The following is a 19,988-nucleotide window of genomic DNA, read 5'->3' as shown; positions in this document are numbered from 1 at the left end:
CCATACACAATCAACATTACACTGGAACACTGATCTGCACAACAACAGTATGCGCGACATGGCCACTGAATGTGGTAAAGGTGCACATCAGTGTGAGGCGTAAATCCAGATTACATATCTTTCTCTTTCACAATGCACACACATACGGGAAATGCAGGCAGGTACCCACTAATCTCAAACAAATGTCAGAGGCTTTAAGACTGACATGAAGAAGCATCTGGTCCATCCATTCCTAAAAAGGGCAGGGTGCACATTTTGTGGTCTTCAATAGACATACCTCACCAAGTTAGAAGGGAACAGGCTGACATGCATGTGGAAGGTTCAGCTATTTACCTCCTCCTGCTCTGCATATGACAGGAGAGTTCCACTGAGGGTGCACCCATGGGTACCTTCACAGTTGAGGTGGCGATAGCTGACCCAGATGGCAGGTATGTGTATGTCGGGTTTAGGGGAGGTAGATTACATGGGAGGGTGGTCCAGCTACTGGTCGTGTATCCTCCTAATAGTGGTGCAGCAATGTTCCTTGGTAGCCTTAACATGGCATTGGCCAAGATTTCATATGAGCCTCTAGTAGTGACAGGAGACTCGAGCATGGACAAGATAGGACTAATCCCCTGGTCCACAGAGCACCCGCATACAAGTATGCAGAGCAGCTGGTGGATTGGGTATGGACTTGGGGCATTAGGAAGATAGGAGAAAGTAGGCTCGTGACTCTTTACTTCTTAGACATCAGGATAAACATTATTTTCTCCACTGCACACCTTTTGAAGATGGCACATGGGGCTAAGTACTAGAACCCTTTGAGACCACAACCACCTGCATTTATTGATACAGTGGGGAGCTATAGCCACTTGACTTTCCACTTGATGATTGCAACCAGCAGTTTTGGAAGACACGGTGTACTGGGCATGATAGCACAAGAAGTTGAGCATTATTGCGAGATCAAGGCCATAACCACTGAAGATTGTTGGAGGGTTCATGCGGTGCTGCACGTGCAACTCAATAGGACAGAGGGTGAAATACGTACCCTCGAAACTCAGAATCCAGGGTCGGAAACTGATAACGCAGATCTGATACACAAGGGCAACTTCTTGCTGAACTGGATCAAAGACTGGTTTCATTAGATTACAGGTCATATGTGGCTTGGAAACATTCAGAAGGGACAGGCAAGACCATTTATTGGCAAGGCTGACTCAGGCAGAGACCTCGAGTAATATGATTAAAATCCTCTGACACCCAGAGGGCCAACTACTCTACTCACATTCAGCCATCAATGGAGTATTCACTGCTTACTACACACACCTCAATGAAGTATGCACAGAAGCAGACCCAGCCATGCAGAACGCATACATTTGAGTGTCTGGAATTCCATGCCTCACAACTGATCAGGTCGAAATTTTATAAGCCCCACTCTTGATTTCAACAACAACTTCATTTGGCCGTAGGTCAGCAGACAACATGGAAGGTCCTAGGCAACGGAAGTCTGGGGACAGCATTTATAAAGCCATTAAACACTGGTTGGCTTATCTGCTTAACCGCATGCGCGCTAGCGGTTTTCCCGCTGTACGCGGTGGTTTTGAAAAACCCACGTTACATGAGGAGCTGAGCTTGTCATGAGTGTACGAGAGGCGTAACTCATGACGAGCTCAGCTCGTCAGGAGCATCGAGGGGGTTAAGCACAGGTACCAAGGAGAGAGAGAGAGAGAGAGACAACTTGCCAAGCACAACTCAGGAGCCAATATCATGTTTTCAAAACTTGGAGGGACATATTAGATTGTTCACCCTGACGCAGTTTATCAATCATTAACTGAGTTAACAAGATACTAGGCAAGGCGCTTTCAAATAGGATCTAGGCAGTTATTTCCTATTCGGTACATTCAAACCAGAGTGGCTTTTAGGGTTTACAAGAAACAGGGGCAGCCCTACTACCTGTAACCTGGGGCAAATAAATATTATACCCGCCACAGTGGTTCAAGGAATTCATTTATGAATAACACAAACACGATCACTACTTTTCTACACTATTTTTCTAACAAATTGTTATGGGTACCTTTTCATTATGGATTTCATCCTTTTTGTTCTATGTCCTAATCCAGTTGTTTGGTTCATGTAAAGTAATAGTGTTAAACAGGGTAGGAGCACAGCAGTCAACTTTTGTATATTGTTTTGTTGGACGGACTCCCCTCAGACCACTTGCATGACGCAGTGGTTTCCATCACCATAGAAAAGGCCTTTTAGACGCAAAACTGGAACTATATGTTCCATGTACTGGAGGAAATGGGCTTTGATAAGCAGATTCTGCTGTGAATTTACTTGCTTTGCACAGACCCCATAGCAAGGGTTAAGAGGGGGAAAGTCTGCTCATTGCCCACTCATTATGGGTACACCATAGGGGCGTCCCTCTCCGTTGTTATCTACATAAGCAATGGAGCCTTTTGGCAGACGGGCACAGCCCAGAATGGAAATTGCAAGAGCACATGCATATAGTATTATTATACGCAGATGACACGCTGCTATATGCCCCTAGCATCCTTACTCATGTTTTTGTCTCATTTTGAATAGCACGGCACACTCTCTGAGCTCAAGCTCAATAGATCCAAATCCGGTATTTTCCCTCTTATGCATAGAGACAACCAAATCGCTCCCACCCAAGACACTTTTGGATTGAATGCATCACTCCACTCATTTAAGCATTTAGGAGTGAATGTTTATAGGTGACAAGATCATGTTGGGAATTTAACAAGAATCCTAATGTCATCAAAGTGGTCCTTGAGCTTCTAAGGGAAACTACCTCTCACTCCAATAGGTAGCATAGCTTCTGTAAAGATGAAACTTCTCCCACTACTGTTATTTTCATTTTCTACCATCCTAGTCACTCATTAGCCTCTTCTTAAGGGAACTGAATAATGTTCTAATAGATTTGATCTGGAGTTTAGTTATGCACAAAGTGGCCTTAACCTAGTTATACTTCTGAGTAAGAGGGGCTTGGTGTCCTGACTTAGAAACATACTACCTGGTGGCACAGCTCCAATGGATGGGCCCAAAGCTGGACCCGGGGAGCACCCTGGATGCTAATTAGGTCAAAGGGCACTGGGAGATATCCCGGTGTCAAGGTATTTCTCTCTTAGCACACATAAATGTTCCAGCATCCCACAGCTGCTCTACTATCAAGACACTACAAGATATTGCTGGCACAAATACATGCAAAGAACTGCACAATAGTCACCGCATGCACCAGAGATCCCCTTATTCTCCGTGACGCTACTTAGAAAGGTGAAAAAAGTTGTGAATCATGCACAATGGAGCAGGCAGGGAATGTCGCAGGTGGGAAACTTAGACTACTAAGACCTCATAAGAACATTTGAGGAATTTACTTGGTGTCTGATAGAAATGTACCTCTATACCTCTTTTGCTTTCTGGTTTATGGTCCCTGTATGTGCCGACTGACATGGCTTGTCCGGTAAGTTGAAATATGTTTGATGTAATGTGTACCACTCCATACTGAAACAGAACCTCTTAACCAACCTATAATATTTTAGCTGTGGCTTCCAATGGCTTGTTGCCTAAACCAGTCGGCCGGTAATTGGTAACAACATGAGAGTGTCCTCGAGGCCTTGCGCATCTCGTAAGAATAAGAAGCTGTCGGAATTCCCAGCATAATTTTTGCAGTGATTACAATTAGATAACCCCGCGCCCACCCCATGTGAGATTTACATGACTCTACTTTTGGTCCTGATGAAGGTGGCAGAGGAGATGGTCCACCGAAATGTGCATAATCCAGCAACATACGAATGGAGATCCCTCTCAGAGACACTCATAAAGGAATAATTTGACTGGATACAAATGTATAATTGCAAATAACCTGATTAGTCTTGGACAACAGGTTTTACAGAAAAACTCTCTGAAGGTCTCCTACAGGACGTCTTTGTCTTTAGTATGAATGCGATGGTGTGATAGGAGAGAATGTAGGTGTGTAGTTCGAGTGTGGGGTTACCTTTGTATTTGATGTTTATTATCTGAACTCAAAAAATGAAATGTAACATATTGTGGACAAGGTCATTTATAAATTGACAATCTTCCTTGTCCTTGTGCAACAATGATGTGCAATTGTAAATAATGTGTTTTATTAATAAGTGTTAGAAATGGGATTTCTGGTTGGCTGAGGCTTGCGCCAAAGTCAGGCAGAAACCACCACTCTAGTTAGGGCAAGGAAGTTACACTCCAAAGATAACCCTTGCTTACCCCCTTAGCAACATGACACGAGCAGCAAGGCTGATCCCGGAGGCAATGTAAGTTAAGTATTTGCGCACGCACCCAACAACAACATCCCAGGCCCCCCACAAAAGGAACTCCACACAAGGTTATATATAAAAATAGCCTTTGTATTATACCAAACACATTAGATAATAAACACACACTTTACACTGTGCCACTGGTACGGGCGGACTTTACAGGGGATTATATACACAGGACAGGGCCACATGGACCACTGTCAGGAATAAGCACTGGGTAGAACTAGCACTTTGTAGGAATAGCACACAGAACATAGAATTATTGTAGCATAAAATAGCAAATGTAGCACACAACCAGTAACCACTGGTAGAAGGTAGGAACACGCTACGCAATCCTAAACACCTTAGGCATATATCACGAAGGGAACCATGAACTCACTAGCATAATTATACTAGGTAAAACAACCTCCTAAGCATAAACACATTTAGAGGTATAGGCATAAAGGCATTGCATATGATATAATAATCACATTAGGCAGGTAATCACATTAGCGCCAAAAATCACTTAACTGACCCCAGGCCAACTTGACCTCTCAGTGGCTCACAGGCCCAATGTCCAGAATGTCTGGGCTGGCTGCGCAGGCAGCCAAAGAAAAATGCGCAAAGGGTTCGGGCCTAAACGTAGCAGCTGCCCACTAAGTGCTGGACAGCTGGGGAACTGAGCCTGGCACCAGCGTGCCTCCTGGTTCTCCTCTAGGGCTCAATGAAACAACAGTGCCCCAAAATCCCGTGGGAGCCTTGTAGGCTCTAAGAATAAAACAACTGGGCCCTCACGAGACTCGTGGCTCTAAACAACAATGGGCCCGGGAGCCTCATGGGCTCTGAATAAACAACTGGGGCCTCAGGAGCCTTGTGGGCTCGAATTGCACAATGGCCCCGTTGGAGCCTCGTGGCTCTGAAACAAATGCTGACAACTGGGGGGAGCGGCCCGCTGCCAGCCGGGGCCGCTCTACCTCCCGAAATTCCCCGAGACGTTGGAGCCCGCAGGCTCGAACTAATAATGCCCCCAAGAGCCTCGTGGGCTCGATCAGATGCTGCCAACCTGGGGGAGCGGCCCGCTGCCAACCGGGACCGCTCTACCCCTACAGCAACTGGCCCCACAAACGAAGATAGCACTCCTCGGGGAGGCGGGGGGGCGGGCACCTGCAATGTGCCCCGACACCCCCCTTTCCTCACAGGAACTCAAAGGGCCCCACTCACCGGAGGTTGCTGCAACTTGACTCGGGCTCCGGGGTTCCCTGCTACACTTCGGGGCCTCGCTGGCGGCGGGCAGGGATCTCTCACTCGGGAGAGCCTCGCCGGGGGGAAGAGTGCTTGTTCCTTTGTGCGGCCTCCGGGTGGCTTCCTCTGGCGGACGCATCGTATGGAGGCGGTGTGGGCTCCCGTCCTCCCGATGCACTCTCCCCTCTACTACACAGGAGCGGGGGGTGGGCTCCCGTCTGCTTCCTGTTTACCTCTCCGCTTCCAGGTCATCGCAGGCAGTGCGGAGGCCCGCGGGAGCGGCTCACAGAGGCAATCCGGGGTAGGCTCCCGGTTAGTAGCAAAGGTAAATGCCGCATCGGGGTAGGCACCCGCAATAATTAAATATAAAGTCCCTGGCGGGGTGGGCACCCGCCAGGGGTCTCACAGACTCGGCGAGATCGCGGGGTGGCACCCGTGCCTCAAAACTCGGCAAAATACGGGGTAGGCACCCGGGTATTTTAAATAACGCAGACGCAGGGTGGGGACCTGCGCTCTGAACTGAAGAAACAAGGGGGGGGTCCCCAGGCAGCCTCTCTGCGCTGTAGACCCCCAGCAGTCCTCCTAGGATGAGAAGCAAAGCGCTCCCAGGCGCTATAGGCAAAAGGAAACCCAGGAAAGATTTGGGGGGAGTGGGAGGCAAAGGCTGGGTCCAGGGGCCAGCTCACAGGGCCCTCCAGGCAGGGAGACAGTCCCCAGTGGCAGGCCTCCTGGTGCCCAGCAGCAGCAGGCCCCCCTCAAGATAGGATCAGGAAGAGACCAATTTCATGGGGTCACAGCCCCTCTTTTATACACACATTCCCTTTGTCTGAGGGTGCAGGGTGGGGGAAAAAACAGACGCAGCTGGTTCTGGAGCACTCTGTTGTGTTCAGCCCCTCTCCCCATTCACTGGCCAGGCTAGGGACATCAGACGCACCACAAGGGACGGAGCCAGCATTGTGTAGGGAAAGCCCAGCCCTATGCAGGTCCCAGGTGCACTCCTCCCACCCATCTGGCTGTCAATCTCTCTATTCACCACCGGGGCAGACCATCCTGAATCCTGGAGCCAGGCACACCAGCCAGCTCCAGCCAATCACAAGCCAGACAGTCATTTCACCTTTATTACACAGACACGCCAACTTCTAGAAGTGGGACTTCCACACTAGGCACTTTAACGCCGCACACATCATCGCGCAGCATTTAATCACACGAGTCCGCACATACCAAACTCGACCCTGCACTCCCCACACATCAGGAACTAACATGGACACATACATTCCCCATGCATTCCTATGGGAGGGCAGGCCAATCTCACCACACGCACTCAGAGTGCGCACGCACTTTGCACTGGGACACAGTAGTAAAGTGCGCAGAAGCCAAAAACAACCAACACTAAGTCACATACCAAAGCAAAAAGTTTAGGGGTGAACCTGCCAGAAGGGCCAAGTCCAACAATAAGTAATTGGAGTGAATTTTGATATATATTTTTCAAATTGATAAAAAAAACAAAAAACATGTATATGTAAAAAAAGAGAAAAATAATAAAATGCATATCTTTGAAATTAATTGTTGCATGTCACATCGTAGGTGGGGACTGGTTTAGACAACGAGCCATTAGAGGCCACAGCTAATATAGGTCGGTTAAGAGGTTCTGTTCCAGTATTGAGTACTTCTCCCTCTTCTTAGACCTATGCACTATCAATCAATCAATCAATCAATGACATTTATAGAGCGCACTACTCACCCGGAGGGTCTCAAGGCGCTAGGGGGGGGGGGGGGGGTGCTGCTACTGCTCGAACAGCCAGGTCTTGAGCTTCTTCCTGAAGGAGAGGTGGTCTTGGGTCAGGCGCAGGTCGGTCGGGAGTGAGTTCCAGGAATTGCATCAGTACGGTTTCCCTGGGTTTTGTACTGTGCTGGCCACACAACTGAACTTCCGATCAATAGAAGTACAGGGTAAACAGAATTTGCGACACCTTGCCAACTAGGTTCTATCCAAGCCCGACCCAACTTCTTTTGAGTGGAGTGATATTAGGCTGATAGAAAAGCATTTATAATGGGCAATCCAAGTGACACAGAGGCAGAAAAGGCTGTCTGGTACTGGAAAAGGTGGCCTACATGAAGACACTTGAAATAAAGGGCTGGGAGAGAAGGGGATAATTGATATGAGAGGAGAATAACAATTTATGTGGTACAGAAATCTCAGTGTTTTAATTTCTGTATCTGTGGGTGCAGGTGCTACTAGAACAAACAATCCATGTTGTCATGGGAATGCTGGCTCAAAAATGTATTTGGTGCCTCAAAACTGATTACATGCAATAAAAATGTGTCAAACATAAATGCTTTTTTGTGTTTATTTTCAAATAAGTCTCCTGTGTGACAAACCTCACTCATTTATTTTGTACATGTGTTGCGATTGATTACATATGGAGATGTTACACATCGTCAGTGCGTGTAGTCGTTGCTGCAATGCAGAGGCCGTTCATTGCAGCACACAGAGAAAAATAATATATGGAACTTTAGTATTAAGTCACTAGAAGGTCATCAGATGGCTATAGCAGGAACAGCATTCCAAAAATACCAGTTTGAATGTGTGAACTGCCAAATATTATTACAGTACAATCTACTTAGCTGCATATCCTCTGTAAATTGTGGACCGAGTCCATTATCAACTGAACTGGATCTATGACCTTTGCAGTAGGCTCAACAAGCTACACTCAGTCTTGCTTGGCATGCAGTTTTCAATCCCGAGCTTACTGGTTTATCCAAACGCACATGTGCCTACACTCTTTGGAGCTTTCCTAAATCAACAGGAATCTAGAATTGTGAGCCAACTGATGGAAGGCCAATTGGCTTTTTAATAAAATGTACTATATTTCTCTTTTGTGGACTGATTCGAATACTGACTGCATATTGACCAATGTCATGATGGTGATCATCATCCAGATCTAGTTTTTAAACAACCGTACTTGACAATATAGGACTTGAAGGCGGGTAGATTTAATTGAGAAAACTAAAAAGCTACAAGTCTCATGGCGCAAAGTGGTACTAGCAAAAAGCCAGGACTGGCTGAAGATGTCATGCATAATATGGGGCCAACTGGAAGATATGCTATCTCATAAATATAGGTCGAGGTTTAATACAATCACTGTAACCCAAATGTTATGAGTTTGAAAGCTGACCACCCCATGTAATTTGTCCTTTATCTAAAAAGAGCACCATCAAGTTAGGAAATTGAAAGCTTCTTCTTTAAGTACCTAGAACGCACACTTCGGGTTGAAAACTGAATTATGTGTAATACATAGCTGCCAAGAGGTCTCATGACTTTTTTTGGCACCTTCGTAACGTTACCAGACGACTGGGCCACCACGAACACACTTTTCTAGGCCTGGGATTTCCTATGCCAACCTATTGCATTCTAGATGTTGTAGTTACAGTTCACATACACTACGCCAACAAAAATATTCTAAAAAAAATAAGACTGATTACCAGAACATGGTGTTTCTGGCGAAACTGAATCAATTATCGGGTTACTATCGATTTTTGACCTTTTATCCAAAAGTGAATGGAAGAATTATCCCAAAAATTCCAGCATCCAAAGTACCCCTGGTTAAAAAGGCACAATTGACATAATGTGTCCAATTGGAGTGAACCAGCCATTAACTAATCCTTGATAATGCTATATCAGTCAGTCTCACTACGACTTTTGGGATGGTCCCCTACAGTTTGGGAGTTGCTTCGCTACAGGCGATCACATTCATCCTTAGTAGCATCACTATATATAAATGTGTTCCTGATACTTTGTTGGGAATCTCACTTTCTGTTAAGCTACCTACAGAAAAAAATGATGCCTACTTTCCTCATTTCTACACAACTTATGTTTATAGTGTGGAAGGTAGTATGAGGGGCATTTCGTCAGGCCACTCGAGGCAACCCAGCAAGGTGGGACTGGGCAGTCTCCCACTCTGGCATTTTCATGGTAGTTTTCAAGATTGAGGGCTGCTTCCCGAGGCGGATAGGCTGCTATGACCAAGTATGTTCCCATGTTCCCATTTTAATCATGGCCCCCTACAGTGGGGGGCTGGTTTGAAAATGTTGCCAGGGAAAATTTTAGTTTGCAGCATCATGGTCTGATCATTGTGTCACACCACGCAGGTATGCTAATACTCATTAGCAGAGCACTCAAGTAGGGGTGGTGTTCACATAAGACAAGGGAGGCAAGCATATTTAGGATTATACCAGGAAGTGAGGCCACATAACGATGAAAGTTCTAAAAGTCTCGTTATTATCCAGAGGTTTCAAGTTTCCAAATTACCGCATGAGTAACTAAAACAAGCAGCCCATTTTACTTTCCATTCTGGCACTTGTGAGTTCGTGTTCCGATAAACACAACCATAGGTACCAGAATACAAAATAAAGAAAACCTGAAATGGAAGATCTATTCTCGCATGGCACCAGAAAACTAGATGGGACGGAATTAAATCATTCAAATGTTTAATACCCCTACAAATAACTGTATTACAATATAGCCTCCACATTAAAAAAATACATTGTAATCCATGACACAACTAACAACCTTGAATTTAAGACCTTGGCGAAACTTTTTTTGTTTACCATAAGTATGTAACTTTTCAAAAGGAGCAGATGGTTTCTAAAACATGTTACCATATCAACAACTCTATTTTTTTGTTTGCTTTTAAATCAGTAACACTGTCCAACAAAGAAAATGTTACACAGTGCAGGAAATAGGACCCGAAAGAGGTAAATTGTTATCAGAATCTTTAAATGAGTCGATAAAGTAGAGAATCGTTTCATTGTTCAGACAGTCATACTGTTAAGTCAAGGTTTGGGAGACAGTGGAGCACTGGAAGAAAGAGGGTGGATGTTAATGGGTGTGAACATCCTTAAGAAATAAATCACGGCAGCTGCTCCGGGATCCCTGCAGCGCACCTGACAAAGTGCTAAACCCCGGTTTCCTGAGCGCTGGCAAGTACGGCTGCTTCTTAACATGGCCCCTTCCTCCGCCGTTTTCGGCACAAAAAACACTTTCCTCGAAAGGAGGGGGCTAGTTCGGATCCAGAACGAGACATGAAAGGACTCACTTGGCGAGGGATGACCGGTTCTGCCGCGTCCTGCTGATCATGTCGCATGGGGAGCTGGTGGTCACCTCCGCGAGCAAGTGGCTGAAGAGTGAGGCGGGGAAGAGGCAGTGGAAAGCCCACCGCCCTGCGTAACTGCTAGTGACTGCCCTTTACATCAGCACATAACTGTTTGCTCTGCCAGAGCTCTGTGAATTCAGCCAAGCGGCCCTCCCCCTCCCGTGGATCATATGATCGCAGGTTCTTTACTGTATTCTCTCTAAGAGGCGTCCTTTGTTGTACGCCTCGCACTTCGAAGGTAGAAAGCCAAACGCGGGTTGCAACATCGTGCTATGATATTAAATGCCAATGTCTACAGCTTCTTTCATTAGTCGGTGTGTATTTATTATTCTTTCTGTCCGTTTTCCATGGTTTTGGTGTAGGGCAGGGAGGTGCAAGCTTGTGAACACAATGTTCGACGTTTGCAAACCCAGATCCAAGCTGACATGAGGTAAGACGTGTGGCTGTGTGAAGTACCACAAAATGTCAGGGCTCCATTTAATATATGCTGACGGCCGCTGCAGTTCCTTCCACCTGAGGAGTAACTGTCCAGCCGCCAGCAAGCACAACTCAGCAGGGACTTCTCACTGGGCCGCGGAACTGGACCATTTCCCTAAAAGATGGTAGGGGACGAACAAGGCTATCCAGAGGCAGGAGCATGACTTTCACTGGTGCAACAGGTGCAGTGGCACCGGGGCCCAGAGGCCTAAGGGAACAACTGAACCCTAATTATTGCTGTGTTTAATAATTCAGACAGCAGCAAGGGGCCTTAAGGCCCTGCACTAGGGCACACGACACACTGATTAAGCTAATGCAGACCGGTAATCAGTCTGCCTGCGGGTTGCCTGTGGTGATGGGTGATTTTACAGCTTAATGGGTGGTCCACACGAAGGGTGCACCGATGTACAGCGCATTTGCCAAAGCAATATTTTGCTTACTGGAACACTCTCAAGCGACTACTAAAGAGGCTAATCATGGGTCCTTTTAATCAACTTTAAACAGTTAGTAGGTTCAAATCTAAGTTATCTGTTTTAGCTTGCCTTATGAAAGGGCCTGGCTCAACATAATATACTTATGTGCAAAAAGTACAAGTTCACTCTGGGGGTGTCTTGGCACTGAATAACAGATGCTTATAATTACCCAATTCAATGGATCTCATTTTATCAACCTCAGAAGGATGAAAGGCTGAGTGGATCCACTGGGGTCTGAACCTGTGCCATGAGCACAAAGTCATGACAAATACAAACAACAGTCTGAAAATGTAAGAACACATGACAATATAAAAATATATACAGCAATATTACATAATCATCAACATTTGAATCTGCCTATTAGAAGTAATTTCATTGGGAAAGAATATGACTAAAACCATTAAGACATTTTGCAATTGTGTCAAGAGGCTCAGGGGTCCAACATGGACTTACGTGTTCTAATGACTATTCTAAGAAAAGTGCATATGCGAAAGATCAAATCTGCATCCTCCAGGGTTACTATATACAGATAGGCCTCGTCCAGACTAATAGGCTGTCTCTTTTTAAAATAAGGGTTTAAAAGCCACTTGGAGTATTTAATATAGTGCATTAGTCTACTGTGCCACCAGATACTTTCTTGGAGTCCCTACAGGTGTAGTAGTCCCAGTTGCCAGCCAAGCAGCCATGGTCATCACCTGCCAGCCCAGCAACTAGAAAAAAATAACACCAAACTGTTTTGCGCTACAGTGCATATGCCCACGCAAGCACAATTTCAATTTTCATCCAAAATGGTGTGACTGGAGAGGTTGCGAGCTTGTGACGTACCGCTAGACAGGATGAAGGAGACCGCATGTGGCCAGTGGGCTTGTAATCTGCCAGGACAGCATCAGGGCACCAGCATGTGACAGTCTGGACCCTCTGTCAGCCTGATAATGACTTCTAAATCAGGCCCTCACTTGATAGAATGAAAGAGGAAGGAAGGTGAGACCCTGTTGGTTTGTTCCACTGTAAATGTAGTGTTTTGGGCAAAGAAAATGAAAGTCATCTTACCAAAATACATTATTTTGAAGTTTAGCAGCTATTTCCGCTGGATGGCAATAGGTTTCCTACCTGAGCTTGATATCTGTTTTGGTCTGATGGTCACTGGTTCAAATCCCAGCAAAGAAATAGGGTTTAGGAAGGAAACAAACAGCTGCACTAATATATAGCATGACATAAAGTGTTTAAGCAAACACAATTAAGCAGCATTGATACACACAAAACACATTAAAAGACACTGTTACTTTTATACTGAGACCTACCAGCATAGATGTAGACAGTCTGATGACGTGCAGTACTATAGAAGCAACACCGACCATGTCATGCTCGTCGCTAAATTATACATACTCACAGTGTAATTCCTAAAGCAGTCACAGTTAATTGAAAATAAGCCTTTTACACTTCCGAGGTCAATAAATTACTTATTGTTACATTAGATAACAACAGTAGCAGTTTTCTGCTGTACTCAGAAATGTCACAAATAGCAGAATGAAGCACACTATCAGAAGCAAACCAAGGCCATTCTTATGATTTTAATAAATGGTAAGGTCCTGGGTATCTCAGTAACAAGTCACACGTCGTGTGTCACTCAAGATGGCTTCACATTCTGGCTTTGGTCCCTAGAGAATGCAAGCGGGAAAAAAAATGACTTCGGTCTCCCAGTGATCACTGTTGTCCACAGTCAGGGACATTTTAAGGATTTTGGGGGCCCTGGGTCAAGCATATTTTTGGGGCCCCGATTCGGAACAGCTTTATATTTATGATCATATAGGCTTTTTCACACCCTCTTCTGCCAGGTGACTGACCCTGCAGAGGCACACTGGTCCAAATTATAAATGTGTTTCTATCTAATACTCTGCATAGTGATGTCTGTTTTCAATATTTTAATATAGCAGCACCTCACTAGTATAATTGCAAATAATCTCTGCGACCCAGGTCCTCTTTTCATGTTAAAAGCAACATTTCTGTGTGAAATATCTGTAATAAACTCCCACGCATCACTTGTATTAAAAACACATTAATGAAAATAGTATTTAAAACAATCTATGTTTAAGAATCATTCAAGGTTATCAGGGCAGGACTGTGTAGAGAACAGAGTCATATCTCTCAGGGGGTCCCCTGAAAGGCTTTGCCCATGCCTTAAAACGTCTCTGTCCACAGTTCTCTACCAATCTTGGATGGCAGTGAGGATCTAAGTCCTCAAGAAGGCCTTTCTTTATGGCTGCTCTGTGGCAAGTTTGTTGACACTGCGCTCAAGCAGACAGGAAGAAAGAAGGGGAAACATGAAGGGGAGGAGAATGAGGCTGAATTAGAAATACATGGTTAGCATGAAGAAAGGAGGAAAAATAAGTCAAATAGAAGCAGCAAGAATGAGATAGTAATGAAAGTGAAGTGACACCGAAAAGAAGGATTGAAGGCAAGAGAGTTAACAGAGGAAGTGACAGAGGCAGTGTAAAAGAACGGGAGGGATGGGAAACCAGCGTCACTCAGTGTGGTTTATAGGTCTGCTATTAGCCAATGCTGTTTGGTTTTACTAAAATATTTTGAATAATATCTGTACTGGTAGGGGCATTCAGCCAGGCTTCTTCATCTATTGGTCTGCTATTGAGTGTTCATATTTTTCTTCGACTCACCACAGAATGGAGTAGTGGGTCAGGCCAAATCAGGCACTAGCTAAGGAGAGAGTAAGATATTTTTTCCGATAGTAAATATTGTATGCCTACTGTGTTTTATATTACTTCCAGAGCATGCCTGAGCATGGTACAGATGTTAATTTGGTTGCATAGCAAGAGACCAGGTTAGCAGAATTATGTTATGTTAAATTAATTTTATATAGCGCACTACTACCCAACAAGGGTTTCCCAGCGCTAGACCTGACAGAGGACAGAAAAAAGAAAGATGCATTAAGATAAATTATTGGTTAAATAACCAGGTTTTTAAAAGTTTACGAAAATTCATATATGAAGTTTCATTATGAATTGCAGTGGGAAGAGAATTCCATATTGATGGACCAAGGCAGGCAAATTAATGACCTCCCATTCTTTTCAATTTCGTTCTGGGCACCGAAAATTTTCCCTGCGTGGCTGAACGAAGTGAACGAGAGGGTTGGTAAGAGTGAACTAAAGTTTGCAAATATTCAGGAGCAGAGCCGGCTTTGATTTCATGCATATAACTCTTGGCCTTAAACTTTACACAGCTTTCAAATTTAATCCAATGAAGACTGAGCAAGGCAAAGGAAGTGGCTGAGGTTTTTGAGAGCTGGCAGAGCAGCCTGGCAGCAGAATTTTGTACCACCTGTAGTTTCCGTGCAACATCCTTATTTGATCCCAAATAAAGGATGTTTCCATAGTCCATTCTAGATGTCACAAGTGCCTGGACTACTGTTTTCTGAGTGGAAACCGGAAGCATCCAAATAATTTTTTTCAGCCATTTTAAGATGATGAAACAGGTGGCTGACACCTTTACTGCCCGTTGCTTCATGGAGAGTTTGGTGTCATTAAGAACTCCCAGATTGCGAACATACTCAGAGGGTTGCGGAAGATCTCCCATTTCACACGGCCAATGCTGGGGACCCCAAAGATCTTTATTTTTACCCAGAATGAGGACCTCCGTTTTTTCGCCATTTAATTTAAGAAGATTGGCTTGCATCCAAGATGCAATGTTCTTAGACCAGTCTGAAGAACAGAGGATCCAGACATCTTTTCTATGGAAAGGGAAAAAATGATCTGGTTATCATCAGCATAAGAGATGCTATTGTCGCCAGAGGTTTAACATATAGTTTGAACAGAAGAGGACCTAAGATGGAGCCCTGGGGTACCCCATAAGAAGAGGAATGGGTTTTAGAAGTGGCTCTGGCTGAAACAACTTAAAAAGTCAGTTTGCCGAAGAAAGATGAAAGCCAGCCAAGTGCAGAGCCAATAATGCCAATAGATTGCAAAGAATCAATCAATACAGTATGGGACACCGTGTCAAATGCAGCGCTCAGGTCGAGCAGTATGAGAGCCATGGTATCATTGCCCTCACTCACACCACCAACCCCCTCCCCACCTCATCCACACCCCTCCCGCCCAAAACATCCCTTCTCCCTAACACCCTCCCGTACACCAACACAACGCACACCTCCTCGAACACCAGCCCACGCTCCCACCTGCACACAAATTTCCTGGTCAGCCATTCCCCTCAGACGGCCGCCCCCACCTCCACCACCTCCACCACCTACCCCACGGTGGACAACATCATGGCCACCCTTGCTCAGATCAAAGATGACATACACAACATCAAGGAACTACTCGCCACACACCCCATACACCCCTCACCCACCTCCCCTCCCAACTTATTCCCTACCCACCCGGTTGACTCACTCACTCAACACGCCCCAAACCGGGCGTCAATCCCCGCTCTTAGACGCAGCAAATACCCTCGTCCCCCTCGTCGCCCCTGCAACACCTCACACAACTACACCTCCCCGCCCAACGGGTCCTCCATCCTTCCGTCGAACTCTCTCACTCAACCTTAATCATTTTTATTAATTGTCTGATTCCCACATGTTTAACTTTGTAGCCATTTACGTGTGCCATTTATTTGTACTATTTTGTACATAGGTTGGCTTGTAGCCACCTATTTGTACCATTTCTACTATGTGAACTATTGATTTATCTGTCTGACTATGCGTCCCCAGGTACTCCTCTTTGTAAAGCACTCTGATATCCGCAAGGATCTTGTCCGCGCTATATAAAACTTTCAAAATAAATAAATAAATAAATAAATAAGTATCCCCAGAATCTAGTCGCTGCCTTATCATTTCTGATACCCCAAGCAAAGTTGTCTCGGTGGAATATCCAGCTCTAAAGCCGGACTGAGAGGAATGTAAAAAGTTCATAGATTCAACACATTGAGTTAGTTGCTGGTTAACATGCTTTTCAAGAATTTTTAAGTAGGTGGGAAGCAAAGAAATAGGCCTAAAGTTGGATGGCTGAGACGAATCAGCATTGCCCTTTTTTAAAAGAGGAAGGACCATCACATGTCTCCAGTCAGTAGGTACAGTAGCTTCTTGGATAGAAGCATTTAGCAACTGCATAATTAACATCAAAGAATATAAATCCAACTGCTGCAACACGGATACAGGAATAAGGTCACAAGGGGAGCCAGATTTAATACTATTTAAAAACTTTTGAAAAGAGTTACTGTCAAAAGGTATCCAGGATTCTAGTCTAATAGAGTCTTTCACCCTGTAATCAGACACGGACGTCGAGAGCAACGTAGCTGATGCCACTGGCTGAGTACTTTGTACTACAGAGTGTATTTGCTCTACTCTATCCACAAAGTAGTTGGCGAGACTATCGCATTGTTGCTCATTTAAAATAGGTGGCAATGACTGTGTATCAGAACCAGCAAGTTTTTTTACCATAGTGAACAAAGTACGTGGACAGTTCTTGGCATTAGAGATAGTGGAGGAAACATAGTCATCCCTTCCTAGCTTACAAAGAGTATGATAATGTTTTAGAGCTTGTTTATATACAGATTTAGAGTCCTGCATATAGTTCCTCCTCCATCTCCTCTCCAGAGCTTTACAATTGTTTTTTTCTGCTTTTAATTGCTCTGTAAACCACGGGGTGGGGGGACGGTGATTATGGTTTTTTTTTTTGAATGGAGGAAGACAGTACTCAACTGCGTCAAAAATCCAATCTTGTATCATACTCAATGAGGTGATAGACATATGCTCAATGATAGGGGCACTATCAGCGAGAGTCTTATTAAAGACATCTGTATCCAATTAATTTGTTTCTTCGTTCAGTCAATAAAGACTTGTTCATCAATGCAAAGCTCATCATTTCAAAAAACCTGTGGTGTGTTGCATGTCACAGAGTTAAAAATAAATGAATACAAATCTACATGTCAGTAACTAACTATGTGTCTCAAGATTTCACAAAGGCAATTTGGAAATGAGCTCAAATAATAGGTGAAGGAGCCAAACTTGGGGAACTGACACCGATATTTACCATTTGATTATTACGCATTAGGCAACTTAAAAAGAACCTTTAAAATCAGACAGGGTTTTATCAATGATGTTTGTCAAACCTTCTTTACAACGTAGTTCACACAGAATTCCCTTTGAAACCCATCCCCCAAATCCTACTGCTCCTTTAAATAATTGTAGAATATTTTGCAGCTCTGGCTTATTAATTTAGGATAAGACCCATCTACGTCTAGTATCTTCCAGCCATATAAATGCTGCTCATCCCGACTGGTTTAAAATGAACACGTTTACAATGAAAAAACATATCACTCCTGGTGATGATGATGGAGTTATTGATTTATAGAGTGCACTGCTGCTAAAGAGCTATCCAGGGTCTGAAGACAAGCAACTGAAGTGAACACTCACAGAGTGAAAGAAAAGACAAAAGAAAAGGTTGAGTTGCTTTTGGGCTGTTTGCCAAAGTGGAGGTGATTAGATTCAAGACGGAGAGAAGTGATTTCAGTCTACTACTGGGAGAGTCTTAAGCTCCACCCACATGTTTTTTAACGTGTGTACATGATTTGACTGTGCGAAAATTGTGTGATTCCACTAAAAAGAGTGTGTTTATTGCACGTTTTGCTTGAGGCAAAGCTTATACTATATAGTATAGCAGCACCGTTATGGTGGCAAGCCAATGATCATGACTATAGACCTGATCTGATCAATAGAGGAAGTAGATCTAACATTTATTATGAAGCGCAAATGTTAATGTCAATAGGCATTTATGGATGGATTGTTATCAGTCTATATTAATGCCTACAGATAGGCATTTAGTTACATGGGTTATCAAATATGACACTACTGGCTAAGGAGTTTTGGTTTGGTCACCCCCTGTAACAACCTATGGATATAGAAGTTATGCCTGTGAGAATATGAATTTGCTTAACCAACTGTAACTTTGTATCCTGTTCTAATTTTATGATTGTGTACCCGATGGTTATCTTGTGGAAAGTGTATGCCCCAAACAATTGGTGCACTGCAAATGTAATTTCCAGTGCCATATGTCAGAACTGATTTTTATGAAATGTTATGACAAAGGCAATTAGTCTGGTTTGTTTACTCTGAAATGCATTTAAGTCAGTCAGCTAGTAACAGTTGGTTGTGATCACATAGTGTTACAGACTATAGACAGGTATTTGGTTATATGTAATCAAACAGATAACAATAAAAGGCAATAGTTTTTAGCTTTAATCACCCACTCTGAAAAAACCCTGAGTTTTTACTGTGATGATTCTTGTTAGTCCCTATTGAAAGAGGTTGTATATTGTTTTGCAAACTGTATTTTTCTATATATTTTAAATTAGAGAAGTCTACATATGATGGTTGGTAAAGGTATAAAACCAATGGTAAAATGTATAGACTTTAACAGTTCATTGGAAAAAGTCATGCCTCTATAGGTTTGTTCTGTACCTATTGTGAAAAACATCAGTTAAAGGCAATAGCTATTAAGGATGACTTGTTATACACTGTGCGTAAGCCAGTAGGGAGGTATTTTGGTATATATGGAATTTCACCGATTACCGTAGTGCGCAAGAGATTTGGTGTTGGTGGCCTCCCACCCCCGAACACACCTTGGGGATAGAAGATATGCACAACTATAATCCTTATTATACACTCGTAGGAGAGATAATATTTTGCTTTGCCAACTGTAATTTTGTATACATGTGCCATTTTATGACTCTGCGTTTGGTGGTTGCTATCTGAGAAAACTTGTGCTCCGTAGAGTTGGCCTGCATTGATTATAGTGATAAGCCAATGATAACATCTATATGCCTGATTCGTGCACAAGGAAAAATATTGCCAGAAGCCGAAGGTCTGGCCTGTTTATTATGAAACATTATGACAAAGGCAATAGGCCCTGTGTTAGACCTGGCACAATTGGCGTGGGTCTCCCTTCCATTTTTGCTGTTGCCGCATGTATTTTTGCTGGTGTTAGATGCTTTGGGCACTGTGCCACTGCTATCCAGTGCCACAGTGCAAGTGCTCCCTATTGTAAATTGATGTATTAATCAGTGGTTCCATGTTTGGCTATTTGGTTTACTTGTCAGACCCTAGTCTAGTGCACTGAGTGTGCCCAGGGCGTGTAAATCCAAATGCTGCTGGTGGGCCTGCAGCACTGGTTGTGCCACCCACAGAAGCAGCCTTGTGAAATGTGTCTAAGATCTGCCATTGCAGAGCCTGTGTGCAGACTGGTACTGTCACACTGACTGGGCAAGTGCACCCACTTGCCAGTCCCTAAACCTTCCCTTTTCTTCATATCAGTCACCCCTATGGTACGCCCAAGGGCAGGGTGCATTGTAAGTATAAGGTGGGACAA

At 44.2% G+C, this 19,988-nt stretch overlaps 1 protein-coding gene across 13 annotated transcripts in view; it reads right to left on the bottom strand.

The window, feature by feature from the left end:
• Positions 1 to 19,988, bottom strand: part of CALD1 (caldesmon 1) — a 655,703-nt gene that overhangs the window by 238,869 nt on the left and 396,846 nt on the right. The window contains exon 1 of one of the 13 annotated variants that reach the window (XM_078674009.1): positions 10,610 to 10,802. The exons of 11 other annotated variants lie outside the window; for them this stretch is intronic. In XM_078674009.1, the coding sequence (XP_078530135.1) occupies positions 10,610 to 10,650 (41 nt within the window). In that variant the 5' untranslated portion in view covers positions 10,651 to 10,802. Of the gene's footprint in view, positions 1 to 10,609; positions 10,803 to 19,988 lie in introns of those variants that run through there. One more of the 13 variants, XM_078674002.1, reaches the window with a different exon arrangement.

Source organism: Lissotriton helveticus, chromosome 1_1 (assembly GCF_964261635.1).
Source record: "Lissotriton helveticus chromosome 1_1, aLisHel1.1, whole genome shotgun sequence".
Taxonomy (NCBI): Eukaryota; Metazoa; Chordata; class Amphibia; order Caudata; family Salamandridae; genus Lissotriton; species Lissotriton helveticus.
This window is presented reverse-complemented; position numbering and strand designations above follow the sequence as displayed.